Here is a 23,065-nt window from a genome sequence, read left to right on the forward strand (position 1 = left end):
TTGAGGAGGGGATTATGGCTCTATTAGATTTTAAAAGTTTACTTTTTCTTCTCTGAATTCTTAGAAAGATAAAACTGTTTTAGATGTGAGCCATCTGTGATTCCTGCAAGATGACGGGTAAAAATAAAGAATAGAGTATTGAAAGTTCTTCAGTTCAGTTTCATTTCTTCATAACCTAAATTGGTGTGTGTGTGTTTTAACAGAATGGCCTGTCACCGCTGCACATGGCCACACAAGGAGATCATCTGAACTGTGTTCAGCTCTTACTTCATCATGACGTGCCCGTGGACGATGTCACCAACGATTACCTAACAGCCCTACATGTCGCTGCACACTGCGGACACTACAAAGTTGCCAAGGTCCTTGTGGACAAGAGGGCCAATCCTAATGCCAAAGCGCTGGTGAGTTTTTTGCGTTAACAAGCAGGACGTTGCTGAATCTAGAAGGTATGCTCGGGATCGATTTTTCAGTCCTGCTTCTGCAAGATTCTATTCTGTTCCCACCCACTTCTGCTAAAAATATTTATTTCTTCCTTCTCCTACCTGCAACTCTTACGTTATGTCCCACTCATGACTGCAAAATCCAGCAAATAGAGATTTATTAGTTTTTTTTTGTCCAATTCCAGTGTTATATGCTATTTTTCCAATTCCCACACTCAATGCTTCTGTCCTCACCTTGTTGTATTTGTTGCAGCTGGCAAAAGGAAGGACGCATACAACTAAAAAACTTTGAGAATATCCAATGCTTTTAGAATATCCAACCCTGCCCCTGTAAAACTTTTCTTTTTTGTGCGATAGACGAATAACCTTCTGTACCTTAACTTTTATTTTATTTTTAGTTTATGTATTGCTGGAGTCCCACAAGTATCTTCCCACTCAGCAATTCAAAATGTGTCCCACGCTACACTCAGTTGCGTCGGGTCCCGCAGACTTCTATCTGATTCAGCATCTTTTTTAACCTGTCAAATAAACCATAGTCTCCCATTGCCAGACCTTTGGCTATCGGCATAAGGTCTGGTCTGCATTGCTGCTTATTCTGGCCAAAAACCCTTCAGTTAAATAGGAAGAGACCATCTGAATGACATGTAAAGCGGTGTATCACCATCAAGATTTCCATCAAGAGGTGTATCATTTTTGGTCAAGTTGTTGTATTGACAATGCAAGAGTCAAGCACTCTGTAAATCCTCCAGCTCATCTTAAAGACGTTAAATGAATTTAAGGTTTGTACTCAGAGGTGCCAGTTCATGTGTGAAACTGATTCTTCCGGCCCTATTTTAACGATCTGAAACGCAAGTGTCAAAGCGCAAAGGCGGGTTTGTGGGCGGGTCTTGGCGCTGTTGCTATTTTCCCGGCGGGATAAATGACTCTTGCGCCAGGCGCAAATCTAAAATGGGTTGGTCTGAAGTAGCTTCATTATTCATAGGTGTGGTTTGGGCGTAACGTGAAATAAACCAATCAGAGCGTCATCTCACATTCCATTTAAGAGCAGACGCGCTTGTTCTAAAGCGGATTCCTATTATAACGGCGGATTTGCCAGGTGCACGCCAGGAGCGGTTCACAGACGAGGAGAGCTACGCTCTCGTCAGGGACGTTGGGGATGGAGAAACCCACCCAAATTAACTTCAGTTAAAAAGGCGTATGATAATTTGGGTAAATGTGTAAGCTAGATGTATGCTTTTATAATAAATTGTCTATCTATCTATCTATCTATCTATCTATCTATCTATCTATCTATCTATCTATCTATCTATCTATCTATCTATCTATCTATCTATCTATCTATCTATCTATCTATCTATCTATCTATCTATCTATCTATCTATCTATCTATCTATCTATCTATCTATCGTAATAATGTATGATTTGCAAAAATGAAAACTGCTGCTTCTGTGTGATGAGAGAATCAAAGTGCGCGTTGTGCACACGCTACATTGATTATGGCCAAGCATGCGCCCTTAAAATGGCATATAAATAACATGCGCAATGCGCCACTGACTTTAAACTATTTTTTCCTGGTTAGTGGCGCAATTGTTTTCTAAACCTGCAAAATAGCATGAAGGAACGTTTGCGCCGGAACACGCCTCTTTTTTTGCGCTGAACCGCCCCGGGGAGCGCAAGTTCATTCCCTAGTTTAGCGACGTGCTTCTGTGGAGGGAAAAGCGCGCTTTGCGCGGGTGCAAAATAGGAATGATACATTCCGGTGTACAAAGTCAATTGCGCTGGGTGCAAGATAGGGCCCTTCACTTTTTTTGGCTGGGCAATGTATATTATTCCACAATAATAGACTGGTGTAAAAAAAAAAAACAAAAAAAAAAAAACACATTGCACCAATCAGATTAGAGAATGCTTTCCAATTTAATTCCAATATGCATTAGATGTTGTTGTAGCCCAAACATGCTCTACTTAAATATGGTCAATAAGGTAAAAAAAAAGTAAAATTAAAGGAAAAAAGAGCTTACTAGACCTGTGAAATCCCAGAATTCTTTTTTCTCCCCCTTTGGCTTTCACCTTAGATGGTATCCTCCAAATTTTATATGTGAGCATGACATTTAACAAGTTTTGTTTCTGAACAGCACCATGGCGATCTGTAAAAAGCCTCTCTTGGCAAAGACTGCAGTGCATACTGTCATGCTCTGAAGTAATGGTTACAGAACGGGCGTGTCGCTGCAGTTTATGAGGAAAAAAGGAAGAAAGAAAGAAAACTGTAGAAAGACAAGTCTGCCAAGCATTGAGCAGCGGGAGCCACGTGTTTTCATTCGTCTGGAAATAAAGCTTGGTTAACTCTTCAGTCATCTGGATATGGGCAAAAAGCAACCCGATTTTCATTAATAAGCTAGAGTAAAAACCACCAGAATCTCTTTTTTTTCCTGTAGAATGGTTTTACACCACTTCACATTGCTTGTAAGAAGAACAGGATTAAAGTGATGGAGCTGCTGCTGAAACACGGAGCGTCCATTCAGGCTGTGACTGAGGTGAGAAAGAAAGACACTGCATTTTTTTCTTAATATCTACATTTGCAGAGCTTGCTTTACTCAGTTTGGTCTCTTTGAATCAACAGTTCAACAGTCAGCAATCATCTCTGAATGTAAGAAATGTTGGTTATCTTTGGAAACCAGGGTCAAAGCAACCATTATAATTGGAGGGACTTTTGTCTTGCCCACTTTCCAGGACATAATTATTTATTTTAAAGGTTTTATTTTGCTTGTATCTGGTGAGAAGAACAATGACTTTAAGACCAGTTGGTTGAATTTTCAGGCAAGCAATTTGTTAGCGGTAATCCTACTATGGCCACTGCCCATTTTACCAAATGAGCAATATATGAACATTGTGTCACCTAATTAATATTCATGAGCCAAATATAAAGTGTCTCTCCTACTTTTTTATTGTTCCTACACCTCTAATGAAAATGTTATGTTTGATGTTAAATACGTTTACAAAGCAATGAAAGTCTGTTTGCACCTTAGAGAGAAATTATATCTCACAATTGAAACTTTTATTTTTCATAACAGTGACTTACATTTGCTAATTGTGACTTTATATCTGACAACATGACTTTATATTATGCAGTTGCAACTTTATCCCTCAACAGTGCAATTTCATTTTATATATTTTGCAAAGTGACTTTATATATCAAAATTGCGACTTAGTTTCTTATAATTGCAACTTTGAACATCCCACAGTGTAATTTAAAATCTCATGTTGTTACTTTATTTCTTGCCAGGTGGCTATAAATCTTGTAGTTTTAACTTTGTTTCTAATTATTGTGATTATTTGCTTTATAACCCATATGAAGTCACAATTAGAAGAAATTGTTTTTTTGCAACTTTTCGCATCATAATTGTTACTGCCAGTTGTGGCATTATATCTCGCAACATTACTTGATATTATGCAATTGCAAATGTATTTTCTTTACTGCAAATTTATATCCAACAGTGAAACTTTAAAAAAAAAAACTCATAATGTCATTTTATATTTACAGTGTGACTTTATATATCAAATTTGCGACTTAGTTTCTTATAATTGCAACTTTAAAAGTCACAATGTCACTAAATCTTGCTGTGTAATGTATTTGGCAATGTGACTTAACTGTATATCTCACAATTGCAACTTTACCTTTCTGCGTTTGCAACTTTATTTCTTACAGTGTGACTTTATTTTTTGTTTTAAACTCTCTTTAATCTGAGGTAGAAACAAGCTTCCATACATAGCAGTCTAGCATTTGATGATAGAGTGAGGATTAAATCTTCTCTTGTTTTGAAAAACAACATGTGCGTTCTGAAGTGAGGTAATATTTGCTTTAGCATGCAGTTCCCAACACCTCAAAGCTGCATATTTCTGTGTCTCTGGCAGTCTGGACTCACACCGATTCATGTGGCCGCTTTTATGGGCCATGAAAATATCGTGACTCAGCTGACAAATCACGGAGCGTCTCCAAACACAATGAATGTGGTGAGTACAGCAGTCCCCAACCCCACCAGCACCAAACAAACAGTTTTACAAGTTTCCTTTTGATAGTGAAAAAACAAAACATTTTAGCGAAGCCCCAGAGGCCAGTCGTGTCCCTCTCTGGAACGTGTCATTGCTTGCCACATTGGTTTGGTCTCCCGTTTCATAAAGCCATTTAGGGTAATAACAGCGTCTGTCCATGTGCTTAAACATACGTCTGACCACAGGTTGGAGCTCCTCACTCTACTGTAATTAGAGTACAGTCAGACTGTAATCATGCTCGACTGTTCCCCATCAGACAGACGGTGGGCCGACAGCAAGCCACTGTTACCGTAGAAACATGCTTTAGGCTTTGTTGGGGTGCAGCCCAATGAGACAGTCAAAACAAAGAGAGCAAGACAGGGGCCTGGTCTGATGAAAGGGCTGTGGACACACACACAAAGGCTTACTGTCCAAACACAGTAGTACCTTTTTCCTGAAGCTTCCTCTGTGTGTGTTTTAGAGGGGAGAGACGGCGCTCCATATGGCTGCCAGGGCAGGACAGGCAAACGTGGTCAAATTCCTGGTGGCGAATGGAGCAGATGTGGATGCTAAAGCTAAGGTGAGTGAGAGATACGAGTCTGGGTATGTGCTGCTTTACTAGTGGTGTTTGCAAAGACAAGTGTTGCCACTGTTACTCAAATTTGGGCGTGCGTCCACCAAAAACGCCTTTCTGCGGGCGCTTGAAAGCGTTTCGGCGGCGCAGCATTTTTTCAGTTGAGATGCTGTGGTGATACGGAATATCTGCGAAACTGTTACCAGTGTCTTACTACACAAATGGTATATTTCTGAATATAAAATTGCTCTGGCACTAGTTTTGAAAGTTTTGAGATGTGCTGGTTGTTGTCGTTTGTTATTGTTGTACAAGCAGAATGTGACTGTTGAACGTGTGGTATTTGTCCCGCCCCACCTTCACTGTGATTGGACAATTGGGTAAAAAGTGACAGTGATGAGTGCTGTGTTTTACCCAAATGTGAACATTCTTTAACTCTCGGCGACAAATTGCTGAGCGTTTTTTTAACCGCCATTTTAAAAAACCGCTCACATTAAAAACAATTTGAAAAATATGGTGGACACCTTCTTTGGACAAAGTCCTAACCCATAGCTGTTGAGCATATAGTTTGCACCACAATGCTTGTGCTGCGGACATGGCTAAAACCTCAAATCATGCCACCCTTTGGAGAGTTATTCTGTTATATTTCATTCTGAGTGATTCGAATTTTTATCTGGCGCATGATAAAACAGGTGAAACAAATCCCAAAGACTCACACTAGATGAGGGAGCTTGGAGAGACTTGAAAGGGGGCTCTTTTGACTTGAGTCAGAAAACAACCACTCTGAACACTCCGAAAACTCCATTCATTTTCTCCATAGGGAAATTGATTTTGAACGATAACTTTTAAACCTTTAAAGACAATGTCAGATACGAGGTTGTTAATCCATGGTATTAGCTTCTGCTGGCGCCATTATTTCAGCAATAAAAATAAATAAATAATCGTATTTAACAGCAGAATTCCTCGTGAAAATCTACATTACCCATGATGCTGTACAGAAAATGACACCAATCAGTCGAAAAAAGCAACACTTGACAAAATATCTCTTTAGCTCCGCCCACTCCCATGAAGCACTGCAAATGTAATCCAGTCGATCGCTCTAAACTCTCAAAATACTTAAATATTTGTATGTATATATATATATATATATATATATATATATATATATATATATATATATATATATATATATATATATATATATATATATATGCGGATTTTGCAATAGTTTTATGTTTCTCTATAGTTTTTAATTCGACTGTTCTGTTTTCAGTGCTTCATGGGATTGTAGTTCTTTCCCTTATTAAAGGCGTTACGTTCACAGTGTTGTACCTTTGTCATTTTGACAGATTTTTAACAAATTTTTTGCTTTAAATCAAATTTTGTAGTGTTGTGATTCTATAGCTAATTCGATTGGTTCATGGCTTATAACAATTTAACGACGACTTTAAAAGCTCCTGCTGGAAAAATGAATGGAAAAAATACTTCCGGAACCAGCGCTTCTGAAAAAGGGGGTGGGAACTGTTGAACTCTATACCCTGGCAACTACCCACAACCACATAGCAAGTGCATAACAACATGTTATATCCACTCAGAACACTTTATCCACCACATACCAACATCCTGTCAACCATCCAGAACGCATTAGCAACTAAATAGCATTAGTTTTCTATTTCTTTTCATTTCAGTTTTAAATATTCTAGTCTATGATATTATTATTTAAAGGGGTCATATAATGCCATTTTTGTACAAGCTAATATGATTCTTTAGGGTCTAAATTAAAAGTTTGTAATATACTTTAATTAAAAATTCTCATTAGTATTGTAAGAAAACACTAATTTTACCTGGTCAAAAACAGCTCTGTTTTCAGCACGCCGTTTCAGTGCATGTGTCTTTAAATGATAATGAGCTTTGCTCACCCCGCCCCTCTGTTCTGTGCGTACACCGTTTCTACACACAATAACCACGCGTTGTTCATTATAAACGTGGGATTATGAAATATATTGAGAATGTCGTACATAGAAAACATGCTGTAATGTACCCTGAGTATAAACCTTAGACGCATTCATCGTGAAGCCTGCAGCAAGGCTTGCAAACTTCGCAAAGATTAATATAAATACTAATATAAAGGTTAATAAAACATTACACTCACATCTTCTGGAGGTTCAGCAGGAGCACGTTGGTACCGATCCGTTTTTTCTCGTTTGTAAAGCTGTCTGGTGTGAAATGATTCGCGCAAACATGAAAGCATGGACGATCGTGGGGAATCCCCATGAGGGAATCCCCGCGTCAATCCTTTGGGCATATCGCTTCAAAAACAAAACTCAGCCACTGCATCTTCAACGGCTCGGATTTAGGAACATCCAAATGACTGCTGTGTTCCTTATTACATCTAAGAACTGAACACCACAATCGCTTAGACGCCATTCTACTCCAGCATAACAACAATGGCGGACTACTATGACGGCTGTCACAGCTCGCTCAGGGCGGGTCTTGTGTTGAAACAAGGCTGTCACTCACAATAGCGGGAGGGGCGTACGATCTTATGACGTCACAATATCGAACGGCTTGATTTCAGAGAGGGTCAAACATATAAGGAGATTAAAACAAAACCACTGGATGGATTTTTATCATGATAGGATGGTTGTGTACAGGCACTGCCAACAGACATTTCAGTGCAATCAACTTGTAAAAGTGCATGTACCATTATATGACCCCTTTAAGTATCAACCACATCATATGGAGTACAATAGTTCCATCTGTGTACCATCTGTCATATAAGTATGTAAATAAAACGTACTTGTAAAATGATGCTAGACTTTAGAAGCGCAGACAATGTAATGAAAGTGTGGTGAAACTACTGTGGAGTGTAATAGCTGTGGAATGCAATGCAGTCTATCTATACTAATAGGAAACAGTTGCTTGTTTGTTTGCGGTTACATGAAAGACTGCCAAAGGCCCCAAACCTTTTTTAAGTGTTACCTCGCTTAATTTAGTTCTGCAGTCCTGCAAGGAAATATTGAAAAGGTGTAGCATCTTACAACCTCTAAAAAGAAAAAAATAACCTAGTAACTTATCTTAAATGTGTGTGTAGGACGATCAGACACCGCTGCATATATCCAGTCGTCTGGGAAAACCCGACATAATCCAGCAACTGCTGCAACACGGGGCGTCACCCGATTCCACCACCACAACTGGATACACACCCCTCCACCTGGCCGCGCGTGAAGGCCACAAAGACGTGGCATCCATCCTGCTGGACAACGGAGCATCTCTTGGCATCACTACCAAGGTCAGTCAAACAAACAAAGCTGGACAATCCATAATGCTCCATTATATTTGCTTTGTTGCTTGTGGTCAGATAATCATACATATCCAGGCTGTGAAGTCATTTCCCCATAATTTTTCCAGAGTCCATTCGTTTTTTTTTTTTACAAGGAAGAGCCTTTTAATATGTCCCGTTTTAACTTCCTGTTTCAACAGGAAATACGTACAACACAGGAAACAATGACATTTGTCAATTTTAAGGACCTCCTTGGTGGTAGTGTTACAGTGCATCATATTTTATGTGGTATATCATGTTTCAGAAATGTATTTTTATTTTAAATAGGATAAATTTAATCTGGCAAATCAAAATAGAATGTACTTTAATCGCACTACTAACTAGAGGTGGGGGGAAAAATGCATCGCAATTCTCTCTTCAACGATTCTGAATCTATTCTGAAAACTGAGCTTATTTTTCCCCCCGCATATGTGCAGTGACACTTGTGTGCACTAGAGACAGCCATATCGCTAGCCATACTATATTTAGCTATATTAATTCTTAACACACAGTTGTTTTGATTTATTATTATTTTATAATTTTAAAAAGTGGTTATAATTGTAATAATAATTATAGTTATTATAAAAATGCAAAAATATACTTGATATTGTACATTGGTGTAAACATTAATTAATAAGAAAAAAATCTAGATCAAGAATTGGTTTCTGTTTCCCAGAATCTAAAGATGTTTAGTGTTTAGTGGGTCCTGCCCGCTATTTTCCGTGGTCCTGTTACACTCATCAGTTTTTTAACAAGATTGTTTGATCTCCTCCATTTTGCTTTCCTTGTGATGCGATGTTGATTTCTTTCTATTTGGTTTAATGGAGCAAACAGCCCTCTTTCTCATCAAGCGTGCAGTTATGTTTATGAATCAGTAGATTCATTCAATTATGAATAAATTGAGCATGTGAGCTACATTCTGCTGACAAAGTGTTATGGTATATCACTCAGACAGGAGACTGTTTCAAATTATTTATTAAATTGATTATTCAGTAAAACTAATCACTATGCAGATGTGTGTCTTGTCCTTTACTTTACAATCAACAAGCCCAACCCAAAGAACTAGAGAAATGATATTTGAAGTTGTAACTGAAAACTGAATGTGGCCTGTAGGCGAGTTAGGGCCCCGTGATTTCTGGGATGCGTAAAATGTGGACAGAATCACAGAATCCAGTCAAAAAAATGGAATTTACTATATTATTATTTACTGTATTTACTATATTGATTATATGAGGACATGAAGAGGTGCTCTGAGAGTCATTTCATTTTATAAAATTATCCACTCAAAGGTCTTCATAATCACTACAAACTGCCAAATTAAAAGTTCGGTTTTAAAAATATTATTATATTACTATAGAGTAGACCTTATTCACAGCAGCACCATCTTTGATTTGAACGGGAATGAAAGCAAGGCTGTGAGGGATAGACATACATCTCTTCAGTGGGTTTTTCATTTCATGTTTCTTATGGATTATTCTGCTGACGAAACACTGCAAAAATATCTTTCCAAGAAATTTCAGTAGTAGACAAAAAAAAAACTATTATAAATAAATTATAAGTGATCTAGGAGCTTTATACAGCTTTTACAGCGGATACCATTGAAAACACAATAAGTCTGTCCCTCACAACCTCGCTCTCATACCTGTCATGGCGCTGCTCTGAATAAGGTCTATTGTACAGTAGAATGTACTTCTCAAAGTAATAATAATGACAATTTTAATACAGTTTATCAAAAAAAATGTTTTTAAAGGAATATTCTAACATTTTTCATCAACGTTTTAATTTACACATTAAACCTCTGTTGTTTGATAAAGTGAAAGGAATTGTGAAAATGTCATTTGAATACATAGTGCATCTGGAAAATATTCACATTTTGTTATGTTACAGCCTCATTCCAAAATGGATTAAATTCATTATTTTCCTCAAAACTCTACAAACAATACCCCATAATGACAACGTGAAAAATGTTTGTTTGAAATCGTTGCAAATGTATTAAAAATAAAAATGAATCTCAAAAAACTGTCAATCAAAATATAGCAAATCTCACTGCAGTGTTAAATTGTGGCTTGAGCGTAAATCAGCGTTTTTCTGTTTGTCATGATTCCTGTCCTGTGTTTCCCTTGTCTGGTGTGCATTTTTGTTATTTCCTGTTCTGTGCCTTGTTTTGTAGTCCTTTGTAGTCTTTCTTGTTTATTAGTCTCCCCAGGTGTTTCAGATTAACCACGCCCCCTTGTTATCTTGTTTAGCTTGTTTGCCCATGTATTTAAGCTTTGTGTCTAGTCTCAGTCCTTGTGAGTTCTTATTTTTGTATGTTGGCTGTTTGGTTCCTGTGTTGTTTCCCGAGTCTGAGTTTGTCTAGTTTTAGATTTATTAAATAAAGTTTGCTGCATGTGGATCCTGCTTCCTCCTATCATTCAGCCAGCAACGTTACAGAAGAACTCACCACAAAATGGATCCAGCAGTTGTAAGCAACGGAGCTCTTAGTAGTTGGCTATCCTCTCTGTTCCAGGATGGCCAGCCTATCGAGAGGTATGCTAGGGACTTTTTGACTTGTTGTCATTTAGCATCATTAGAGGACTCTCAGCTCATGGACATATTTTGGAGTGGGCTAGATGAGGAGATCGCTCTGATGATGCCGGATGATAATGCCGAGTGGACCCTAGAGGGGTATATCAACCTGGCTATTCTCCTTGGCGGTTCATCATTTACTGTGGGCTTGGTAGTTGAAGAACCCCACAAGCTCACAGTACCCCCTGAGCCTGAACCAATCCAGCCTGAGCCTGTCCAGCCAGAGACTGTTCACGTCGCGTCAGTTGATCCAGAGACTGTTCACGTCGCTTCTGCTGATCCAGAGACTGTTCACGTCGCTTCTGCTGATCCAGAGACTGTTCACGTCACTTCTGCTGATCCAGAGCTTCACGCCAGTCCAGCCGAGCCTGCACTTCACGCCAGCTCAGAGTCTCCTTCGCCGCTGGTCCTGCCCAGCTCAGAGTCTCCTTCGCCGCTGGTCCTGCCCAGCTCAGAGCCCTCTTCGCCACTGGTCCTGCCCAGCTCAGAGCCCTCTTCGCCGCTGGTCCTGCCCAGCTCAGAGCCCTCTTCACCGCTGGTCCTGCCCAGCTCAGAGCCCTCTTCATCGCTGGTCCTGTCCAGTCCTGACCTGACCTGCCCTCGTCGCAGACCTCGTCCAGCCCTGACCTGCCTTCACCACCTGTCTCATCCAGCCCTGACACGCCTTCGCCACTGGGCTCCTTCTACCCGGCGCCTAAGTCCGTTAACCTCCCCAAGAAAATTTTGGGGGGGGGCAATAAGCCTTCACCGCCGTGGCCGCCCGAGGGGTCTTCTCCGCCGTGGCCGCCCGAAAGGTCGTCTCCTCCCTGGCCGCCCGAGGGGTCGTCTCCTCCCTGGCCGCCCGAGGGGTCGTCTCCTCCCTGGCCGCCCGAGGGGTCGTCTCCTCCCTGGCCGCCCGAGGGGTCGTCTCCTCCCTGGCCGCCCGAGGGGTCGTCTCCTCCCTGGCCGCCCGAGGGGTCGTCTCCTCCCTGGCCGCCCGAGGGGTCGTCTCCTCCCTGGCCGCCCGAGGGGTCGTCTCCTCCCTGGCCGCCCGAGGGGTCGTCTCCTCCCTGGCCGCCCGAGGGGTCGTCTCCTCCCTGGCCGCCCGAGGGGTCGTCTCCTCCCTGGCCGCCCGAGGGGTCGTCTCCTCCCTGGCCGCCCGAGGGGTCGTCTCCTCCCTGGCCGCCCGAGGGGTCGTCTCCTCCCTGGCCGCCCGAGGGGTCGTCTCCTCCCTGGCCGCCCGAGGGGTCGTCTCCTCCCTGGCCGCCCGAGGGGTCGTCTCCTCCCTGGCCGCCCGAGGGGTCGTCTCCGCCCTGGTCGCCCGAGGGGTCGTCTCCTCCCTGGCCGCCCGAGGGGTCGTCTCCGCCCTGGTCGCCCGAGGGGTCGTCTCCGCCTTGGTCGCCCGAGGGGTCCGCTCCACCTCGGTCGTCTGCTCCTCCCTGGCCGCCCGAGGGGTCGTCTCCTCCCTGGCCGCCCGAGGGGTCGTCTCCTCCCTGGCCGCCCGAGGGGTCGTCTCCTCCCTGGCCGCCCGAGGGGTCGTCTCCTCCCTGGCCGCCCGAGGGGTCGTCTCCTCCCTGGCCGCCCGAGGGGTCGTCTCCTCCCTGGCCGCCCGAGGGGTCGTCTCCTCCCTGGCCGCCCGAGGGGTCGTCTCCTCCCTGGCCGCCCGAGGGGTCGTCTCCTCCCTGGCCGCCCGAGGGGTCGTCTCCTCCCTGGCCGCCCGAGGGGTCGTCTCCTCCCTGGCCGCCCGAGGGGTCGTCTCCTCCCTGGCCGCCCGAGGGGTCGTCTCCTCCCTGGCCGCCCGAGGGGTCGTCTCCGCCTTGGTCGCCCGAGGGGTCCGCTCCACCTCGGTCGTCTGCTCCGCCCTGGTTGCCTGAGGGGTCCGCTCCGCCCTGGCCGCCTGCACAGCCTGCTCCGCCTGGTCGCCTGCACAACCTGATCCGCCCTGGCCTCCTGTTCTGCCACAGTCTCCAGGCCCTCTGCCGTTCCACGGGCCTGGCCCTCCATCCCGTCCCCCGGGTCCGCCTCCGCTCCACCACCCTCCTGAACTATTTCCTGAGGAGCATCTGGAATCTGCTCCTTAAGTGGGGGGCTATGTCATGATTCCTGTCCTGTGTTTCCCTTGTCTGGTGTGCATTTTTGTTATTTCCTGTTCTGTGCCTTGTTTTGTAGTCCTTTGTAGTCTTTCTTGTTTATTAGTCTCCCCAGGTGTTTCAGATTAACTACGCCCCCTTGTTATCTTGTTTAGCTTGTTTGCCCATGTATTTAAGCTTTGTGTCTAGTCTCAGTCCTTGTGAGTTCTTTGTATGTTGGCTGTTTGGTTCCTGTGTTGTTTCCCGAGTCTGAGTTTGTCTAGTTTTAGATTTATTAAATAAAGTTTGCTGCATGTGGATCCTGCTTCCTCCTATCATTCAGCCAGCAACGTTACACTGTTTACTAAACGTTTTTTATATAAAATGCTTTACATCTCCTTCTTGAGTATTTTAGCTGACCATAATAAAGCCAGTGATGAGTTTGCAACTCTTGCACATCAAAGAAAGGAACTTCATCTATCATGATAGCTCACAAACCTGCCATATGCTGATGGAGGATTTTGCTAGCAGTATTATTGCTGTGTTATATTTCATTACATGGAATACATTACAACATGATATTTGACATCATGTCCATTATGTGGAACATCTGATGATGTTTAGGATCATTTGGAATTGCTGCATGTGCGATGTATTAGTATTTTGGTGTTTGTACTGATTGTTATTGAGCACAGGGCTTTCCTTTCCACATTTCTCAGGGATGTGTGTAAAGGTCTGTAGATAGGTACTCACCTATACTCATACTGAAACATATTTGGAAACCTCTATTAATTACATGGATAACAAGCCATCTCTTCTCTCTAGTTAAGACACACAGCGCTCATGATACAGAAATGTTCCTGCAGGAAATATTATACACAGGTTTTACCTTAAAGTCGCAATGAAATGGAAGATGCGATAGTCGTTTCTTCCCTATTGTGACATCTATTGGAGTGAAATAGCTTCTTGAACTAGAAAAAATGTAGGGCGGGACTTGATTTTGTCCATCTGGAATTGATTGGATGGTTGAATAGTTGGTGTTTGCTTTTGCTGTCTTCTCATGTGACGTGTTTACTGGCACGAGGGAGGCTATTAGAGAAGAGATGTTGCTGCAAGATATAGGGGAAGTGAATTTAATTTAAGATTATGAGGTCACAAGACAAGAAAAAAATTATGTGTACGGATATTTATAATAAATGATGCAATATAGCATAAAAAAAGACCACATGAAATGGCTTTGCGAGTGCCTTTGCTGTGTTGATATATTTCCTATTGAAACAGGAAGTTTGGGTGGGGCAACCCTTTATTTTATAAACAGCTGGGGGACATTACATTGAAAAAAAAAAAACTTTAAACCAAAAAAAAAAAAAAAAAAAAAATATATATATATATATATATATATATATATATATATATATATATATATATATATATATATATATATCCTGTATATATATATATATATATATATATATATATATATATATATATATATATATATATATATATATATATATATATATATATTATTTTTTGTCATTGGACAAAACAATAGATGCAAAATGAGCCAATATTTTTTAGTCTGTTTTCCAGAAGAGAAAGTTAAAAGAAGTTTTTAGTTTGTTTACACCCAATAAAACTCAACCTGTATCTTTGACCACAACGACTATCAGCAGCTTTGTTTTAGCTGTAGAAATAAAAGATTCCCCCGGTGTCCCGCTGTGTGATTGTGATAGACATAAAATACTAGACAAACATCACTGAGCAGCTGCCAAGTGTTACAGTGTGAGAATGTGCTGAGGTAGGAGAATGAATTCATGGTGTATTCCGCGACTCCATTCACAGCAGAGCAGAGTTTCCCTCCGATAACACAGCTGTCATTGGATATGTTTGTCCTGTGTCTCTAATTATTGTTCATGATTGATTTAGTGAGGCATATGGAATGCTGGCCTTCAATGAGTCAAGGGAAAATGTCAATCTCCAGATCAACTAAACCTACACATTTCCCAGTTGAGGCTGAGGTTATAAAATAAACATTATGTCACTAAATTTAGGCAATTGATTATAAAGGAGAAAAAGGGTTACAATACAATCAGTTTTGTTTAGTTTTGGTTCCATAATGTAAATTAGAGTGAAATATTCCATCTTTTTAAAACTGGTCATATTTCATTTATAAATAAGAAATTAAGAAAGTAAGAAAGAAATTACTATACATATATATATATATATATATATATATATATATATATATATATACAGTATATATGAAAATATATTTTTTAATAATTTAGATATATAATAAATATCATTATATATATATATATATATATATATATATATATATATATATATATATATATATATATATATATATATATATATATTGATTTTAAAAAAGGTCGATTTTCATTCATTTATTACAGTATTTTCCCCGCATTACAGTTTGATTGTGGCATAAACGTGCTTAAATCTCCAAAAATACTTTTTTTCACCTGAAAACTCAACTTCTACTGTATACTGTACATACCTCATCTCTAGCTGGACGGAAGGGCTAGTATATACTTTTGTATTACTTAACAAAAGGAAACTTGTGCAACACAGATCAGTTTATTTCCCAATGTCAGTTGCAGTCTATAAACCCCACCCCAAAACTGACCAGTTTTGCCACACTGCAGTTGCATGCCACACTAAATGACTTGTCTCTGTATCCCAGTTGATCATTTTTTCTTTATTTCTATGTATGAATTATTTTTCTTTGCAGAAGGGATTCACTCCCCTGCATGTTGCAGCCAAATACGGGAAGATTGAAGTTGCTAACTTACTGCTACAGAAGCGAGCGCCGCCTGACGCAGCTGGAAAGGTAAAACTGTCTATTTGCACTAATGGTAATAGGTTGTCGATTACTACCTTTAATGTGCTACAGGGATGGGAATCTTTGGTGCTGGAAGGCCACTGTCCTGCAGAGTTTAGCTCTTCAGGATTGCTAGAAAGCTACAAGCAGGTGAGATTTTATCAGGGTTGGAGCTAAACTCTGCAGGACAGATGCCCATTCCTGATGTACAGGATTTATGTTCTGAGTTTATGTCATCCTTCAGTTTCTGGTGTGGTAACATGACCACGGTAAGAAATTAAGCATTGATTTTCCTTTTTAAGCATCTGTTGAAAGGAGGGATTTTGGGTGAGAGACTTGAATATGGGACACATTTGAATTCTTTCTTTGTGTAATGTCTAAAAATGATTACATCTGTTTTCCAACTCGGCAAACAAACAATTATATATAATTCAAAGAAGTAACAGCATGCTAACATATGCTGGCATATGACATAATATTTGTGCTTCAAAGACAAACAGATGTGCACTCATAAATGTTTGTTAATTATCATATAGTTTTTGCTTCACACTTAAAGTAAACTCTCATTCCAACTCTCATGCATTTGCATGTGTATAAATGGAAGCGAATGAAAACACAAAATCAATGGGTAATATTTTGTGTAGTTGCTTATAAATACAGTACACAGCTCAATTATCATTAAAAATAAAGTCACTGTAATGTTAAATGTTATACAGTTCTATTACCCAGTAAGCATGCTTGCTTTGCAGAGATCATCTGGAAGTGCCATATTCACTTTTATTCTGTTTTATAAATCTGCTTCTGACAGCTTGTAAATGCTTTAAAACGACATCTTCCAGATGAAAACACACATTGGAGAGGCGTTTATATGCTATCAGGATACATACTATCATTTTCCAGACATGTCAGAGATTTCATTCGCTAATGTGCACTGGCTAAATTTACTCTCTAAAGCTAAAAGCTGATTGATTTATAACAGCAGCTGTTTCACACACCCCAACTTTGAGCTCACAGCCAATAATAGCTGTCTATCTATGTGTGTGTGTCTTTAGAGTGGACTAACACCACTGCATGTTGCTGCACACTACGATAACCAGAAAGTGGCCCTCCTCCTGTTGGACCAAGGAGCGTCCCCACACGCAGCAGCAAAGGTATCAGGAAACCCTTACCGCATCTGTGTACTGATCACAATATCTCAACTAGCAGACACCAATCTCATCCAAACGCAACCACATGCGCACACACAAACACACACACAAGTGATGAAGAAATATGGCCGCAGACCAAACGGCTGCACACATGCTCACACAAAACCACCTCCACCCTACATTCTTGATCAATTTTTGCCATTTCACTTCTAGTCCACCCACTGTAACCTCAGAGGATGGTAAGATTTTTATTGCTTTGAAAAGAAGTTGTTCTTGAAAACTGTGTACTTCTGTGGTTGATGCTGTTTTGATAGATTGCTCAGGGATAGTTCACCTAAAAATAAAAGTTCTGTCATCATTTATTCATCCTCAAATCAGGATCAGAAAACCAATACGACTTTATTTCTTTAAAAAACACAAAGTCTTTGTGGAGGTTGAAAGTCATTGGTCGCCAAATCTTTTCATTCTATGGAAAAGAGCAGCGTGACCGTTCTTCAAAACATCTTTGTTTTGTGTTCCACAGAATAAAGTCATGCAGGTTTGGAATGACAAGAAGACGGATGAATGATGACAGAACTTGAATTATTTCTTTAATGAATGTGTATTATGCCTTTAATAATTAGCAGTCCTGAAAAAAAGTGCTTCTAGGGTTTGTCATATGATTTCTCTATGGTCTTCTGGTCCCTTCTGAGAACTGTGCAGTAAATTACTGCAAACTCAAAGCATCATGTATACATCAAGCATAAAATAATTTTGTCGAAAATACCATTGATGGCAAAACGAGGCCTGGATTTATCAATGAAAATGTAGGCTTTGTTCTAAAACCTAGCTGACTTGCTGTCTACTGCCTATATAGGCAACTAGGCCTTCTAAGGAAGGAAACTTCGCAAGTGACTGATTTGGACTATCAACATAGGAGTCCTTGTCACTTAAATTATCATGCTGCAACAGTTGGGTTCTGGAAATAAAAACTTCTTTACATTTGTTTTCTCCATAGAGGAATTGATTTTGAACGATAACTTATAAACCCTTAAAGACCGCTCTAATGTGAGGTTGTTAATGGATGGTATTTGCTTCTGTTGAAGCCGTCAGTCCACATTATTTTTTCAACTTATTTTAAAAAAAATAGTTTAACAGCCAATTTTTTGGTGAAAAACTACATTACCCATAATGTAATGCACCTAATATTCCACCAATCAGAGGCAAGCAAAATGTGCCATAAGAGCTCTTTAGTTCTGTCCATCATCCAGTCTGTCTTCCTACATTTTTTAAATAATGTAGCTTGGTTCATGGCTTATAACACTTTAATGAAGACTTAAAAAAAAATGGGAGAAATGAATGGAAAAAATACTTCCAGAACAAACGTCCTTGAAAAAGTAGATGGGCACTCTTGCACTCTGTAGGGACTGATGTTAGCATGTTGCTAAGCTAATGACGTGACACTCGTAAGAGTATAAAAATAGCACAAGTATTGGGTAAATTGTCATATTTTTATCAATATTTGACTTAGACTTAGATTTATATATGTGATTCAGCTTCGTCAGAATCAAAACAAGTTTCTTTAGAAGCAACATAATATATATTTTTTTTGAACAGCTGGAAATAAGCCTATGATGTCAAACAATATTGTCTACATATGCCGCTTTTGGAACGGAGCTTAGAGATCTGAAAGTTTAATGAACCAGTTCTCTCATAGTCTTAATTCACAAACAAACAAAAAACATTTCCACAGTTTTTGTATGAGCTTGAATAGAGAGTACATGCCTTTATGCTTTTAAACGGTTTGTGTTGTTTTGTCCACCCTGAAACGGTTCAGTGTAAACCCCTAAACAAATACAGTGACCCAGATACTGCCTTTGTTCCCTCACAACGAACAGCAGCCAGACCTGGCATGTGGAGAACACTAACTGACTCACAGTTTTGGATAGGACCGCTCTCCATTGACCTCACTGGCTGACACCTCAATATTCGCTAGCTGTTGAGAAACAAGATTTTTTTTTTCTTATGCTCAGTTCGACTAGCTTCAGACTGCTTTTATCCACCTTTCAGCCATCGTTCCACTCTTAATCTGTGAGGTTAGAAGCAAAGCGCTGCTGTCAACATGTTCCTGTTTTGAAAATGTCATAAATCTAAGGTTTTAGTGTGGTTATAGTGGTTTGGCAGCATGTGGCTTAGTGCTGTAGGGCTGGACGAGCAAAAAATACAGTAAAATCTAGTTAAAAATGTTTTCCTCAGTACTTCTATACTTAGTTTGAAGTTATACTGTACTTATATATTTTTATTTTCATTTTGTAATGTAGAAAAATGCCTCGCATGGGATTTCCTTTAACATTAAGGGATGATGCAAATTAATATTTGAATCAGAGGTGTGAATAGATGTTACTTAGTTTAATATTGCATATTTTTTGTGAATATATTGTGATTAATCGAAATATCGCCCAGTTAAAGTGCTGTGCCACAAGGCAACATGAGAAATGTAGGTCCAGCACATCATTGTTGTACAATTAAATGGTTTACCTTTCAAGTCAAGTTAAGTCAAATTTAATTGTATAGCACATTTCAGAGTAGACAATTCTCAGAAAGCATTGATGAAGATATGATTTGGTTTCCTGTGGAAAAATACCCAGTTGTCAAAGAGTCTGATGTGAGTTTAACATTTTCCAAATTTAACTAGCAATCATTAAAGCAACAATGTTGAAAAATATAGAGTATGGCTTTAATTGCAATTAGTAGAGTCTCTGTTTTTAGACAGAGTTACTATAACATGATATATAAATTTCTGTACTTTCAGTGTCTAATATCAATCCTCCATACTGTTTTCACTGTTGAAAAGTTCAAGGGGTATTGAGAGTAAATAGTGATCTAGGACAAGCTCCCGCTTGTTATTGTTGTTATTTAGATTTTTGCCTGGATGCTCATAGAAATCCTTTTATTATGACCTCCTTCACTTGCTTTCCCTCCCAGAACGGCTATACTCCTCTGCACATAGCTGCCAAGAAGAACCAGATGGAGATAGCGACCACGCTGCTTGAGTACGGAGCTGATACCAATGCTGCGACCCGCCAGGGGATCAGTCCACTCCACCTGGCAGCCCAGGAGGGCAACGTTGACATGGTCACGCTCCTGCTCGCCCGTGAAGCCGCCGTCAATCTGGGAAACAAGGTGAAAAATCAGCTCAGTTACTTTATGACGCTATTCCACAAAGAGCATATCCAACAGTATTATAATTTTTTTTCTTATCTTCCAATTTGGTTTTGGGTGAGTGGAGTTTGTAACAGGAAAATATCCATATGACCTCATTATACTAATAAAGTCAACATCAAATCCAAATTGACCTTATTTACTTTTATTATAAGCTCCGTTAGAATGACCTACACTGATGGATGATTAATTTCTGTGTGATGTGTCATATCTGTGCAGTTATGTCACTAAATTGGTTGATGAATATTTATGTCAGAGTGGACTGACCCCTCTTCACCTGGCGGCTCAAGAGGACAAGGTCAATGTTTCAGAAGTGCTGGTTAATCATGGTGCCACAGTGGACCCAGAGACTAAGGTATTGGACACACACATGTTGAGTTTCCATGTTTCATGGGGACTTTCCATCGAGACAATAATATTTGTACTGCACAAAAACTGTATATTCTATGCCCTAACCCTAATCCTATCCCTAAACACAACCCCCATAGAAAACATGTTTCTCAAAAAACACCATTTAGTGTGATTCGTAAGCTGGACCAAAAATGTCCCCACAAGATCAAACATTTCTGGAATGTTTTGTCCATCAAACATTTCTGGAATGTTTTGTCCCCACAATGTAGGGAATACTTGAACCACACACATGTTAGGTTTCGCTGTCTTTGTGGAAACTCTCAATATACGTACATAATGATTTTCATACTGTACAAACTGTATTTTCTATCCCCTAAACCTACCACTCACAGAAACCTTTTAGCATTTTTACATTTTCCAATGAGCATAATTTAGTATGTTTATTAATACATTTACCTTGTGGGGATCTTACTGTCCTTGTGGGGACTGACAGATAGGTAGATATACATCCACACATACACATACATCCACATACTATGTCTAGCCAGTCCCCTCATTGGTCACTCGTGTATAAACATCGAACGGCCCCGGCTCAAGGTCGTTCAGTGCGGCTCTCAGATGTTGAGAGAGTGTGAGACACACAGCAGCACACAGATCAATACTCAACAGCACAATGACCCACAGAAAACACACTCTCAGCACAGGGAATGATGCAGAGCAATGATAAAGAACAAGTGCTTATTAGTAGTATTATTACCCCGCCCTCCTAGTTATACAGACAAGCTTTATAGAACATCCAATTGGATTGAACTGGATACTACTGTGTATATTTATGTGGTCAAAGTTGTCAAACCTATCCAAGATTAATAACTAAATCTCTATGGGTCCTATTATACATCTGGTGCAATGCGGATGTTTTTGCAAATGTTTTTTGCTAGTTTCAGCCCAACGCAGTTATCATTTTCATGTCCTGCGCCACGTTGTTTAAATAGCAAATGCATTTGCGCCTGTCTGTGCTCCCATAGGCTGCTGGTCTGAAAACGAGGTGTGTTTGGGCACATTGTTGGCGCGTTGCTATTTTGCGGCAACTACAATTTTGATTTTAAAAACAGTTTTTTTGTTATTTAAAGGGCACATTAGTAATATGAGCCTATAGGCGGGTCCACAATGTGCGTACACTGCTTATTACACACACAAGGATGCGCAGCAGCACACAAACATGCCAAATATTACAAATAAAAGGATTACAATGTAAAAGATTATTATTGTGTATATAAAGATATGGTGGAATCCGGCTTGTCCCGTAGATGGTCTGCTTTCGCGAGTGTGAATTCCACCATGTAAATAGCCAATCCGCCATGGCACGAGCGCAACTGACTTTTAAAGAGAATAGGAGATAAACTCTGATTGGTTTATTGCACGTTACGCCCAAAACACCCGTTACTCATTAAGAGAATAGGGACAACCCTTTTGGACCATGCGCCAGGAGCACCGACCATTTTTCCCATCGGCAAAAGTGGATTCAGACACGCCCTAATTGTACTTACACCATGCGCTTTAGACCATGCGCTTAGATCGTTAAAATAGGGCCCTATACCTCTAAAAAATTAGGTTAAGTGTGACTCTGTTTTTAGACATGTAAGAGCATCCTTTGAATACATCATGACCCTTTTTATGTGTGAAAAATTCATGTGCTTGACTGGAAACAGAAGTCTGAGTAATGTGTGTCTCTGTGTTCTGGTTCAGATGGCATACACACCCCTGCACGTCGCCTGTCACTATGGCAATGTGAAGATGGTCCACTTCCTCCTGAAGAACCAGGCTAAAGTCAACGCCAAAACTAAGGTTATTGAAATAATGTTCAGAGAAAGCAGTGTGTGAGGCTGAGTAACTGCATTTCTTTATCTTTTACTCTTGTTACAGAACTGTCTTTTCTAATTACTGGTGGAAAAGTTTTAATCTCTCAGTTTCTCTCTCAAATCCTCTCATGTTCAGAATGGATACACACCTCTTCATCAGGCCGCTCAGCAGGGTCACACACACATCATTAACCTTCTGCTGCAGCACGGAGCCTCTCCTAATGAGCTGACAGTGGTGAGTGTCACAAGTCTGAATTCATGCACCTCTTCAAAACAAGATGCCTAAAAAAAATATATACGGAGAAGTTTGCTGTTATTTTTCTAAGCAATCAGACTGATTTTTGCCTGGTGCACTGTGAAATAAGAGGGAAAAATCCTATAGACTTCCTGGCATTTTCAGGGAATATTTAAAATTTTCAGACTTTTTTACTTAAGAAAATGTAATGTTCTAGTTTATTTTTACATTGATGATCTCTGCACTGATTTTGCCTTTTCTTGAACCTACAGAATGGCAACACGGCCTTAGCTATTGCCAGGCGCCTGGGTTACATCTCTGTGGTTGACACGCTCAAAGTCGTGACAGAGGAGACGCACACTACTGTGGTGAGGGACTTTGTGTCATAACATATTTTAGATATATAAATACAGCTATTCGGCAGGATACTGTACACCGGGTGTAA

The 23,065-nt window shown here is 40.3% G+C and overlaps 1 protein-coding gene across 4 annotated transcripts in view; it reads left to right on the forward strand.

The window, feature by feature from the left end:
• ank3b (ankyrin 3b) overlaps window positions 1–23,065 on the forward strand; it is a 181,803-nt gene that overhangs the window by 114,803 nt on the left and 43,935 nt on the right. For 3 of the 4 annotated variants that reach the window (XM_081393524.1, XM_081393526.1, XM_081393525.1), the window contains exons 11-21: window positions 204–401; window positions 2,873–2,971; window positions 4,350–4,448; window positions 4,948–5,046; window positions 8,132–8,329; window positions 15,737–15,835; window positions 19,939–20,136; window positions 20,432–20,530; window positions 22,273–22,371; window positions 22,522–22,620; window positions 22,893–22,988. In XM_081393524.1, coding sequence (XP_081249650.1) covers window positions 204–401; window positions 2,873–2,971; window positions 4,350–4,448; window positions 4,948–5,046; window positions 8,132–8,329; window positions 15,737–15,835; window positions 19,939–20,136; window positions 20,432–20,530; window positions 22,273–22,371; window positions 22,522–22,620; window positions 22,893–22,988 — 1,383 coding nt within the window. Of the gene's footprint in view, window positions 1–203; window positions 402–2,872; window positions 2,972–4,349; window positions 4,449–4,947; window positions 5,047–8,131; window positions 8,330–15,736; window positions 15,836–16,878; window positions 16,978–19,938; window positions 20,137–20,431; window positions 20,531–22,272; window positions 22,372–22,521; window positions 22,621–22,892; window positions 22,989–23,065 lie in introns of all 4 variants that reach the window. The other variant, XM_081393523.1, reaches the window with a different exon arrangement.

Source organism: Scardinius erythrophthalmus, assembly GCF_964197995.2.
Source record: "Scardinius erythrophthalmus genome assembly, chromosome: 18".
NCBI lineage: Eukaryota > Metazoa > Chordata > Actinopteri > Cypriniformes > Leuciscidae > Scardinius > Scardinius erythrophthalmus.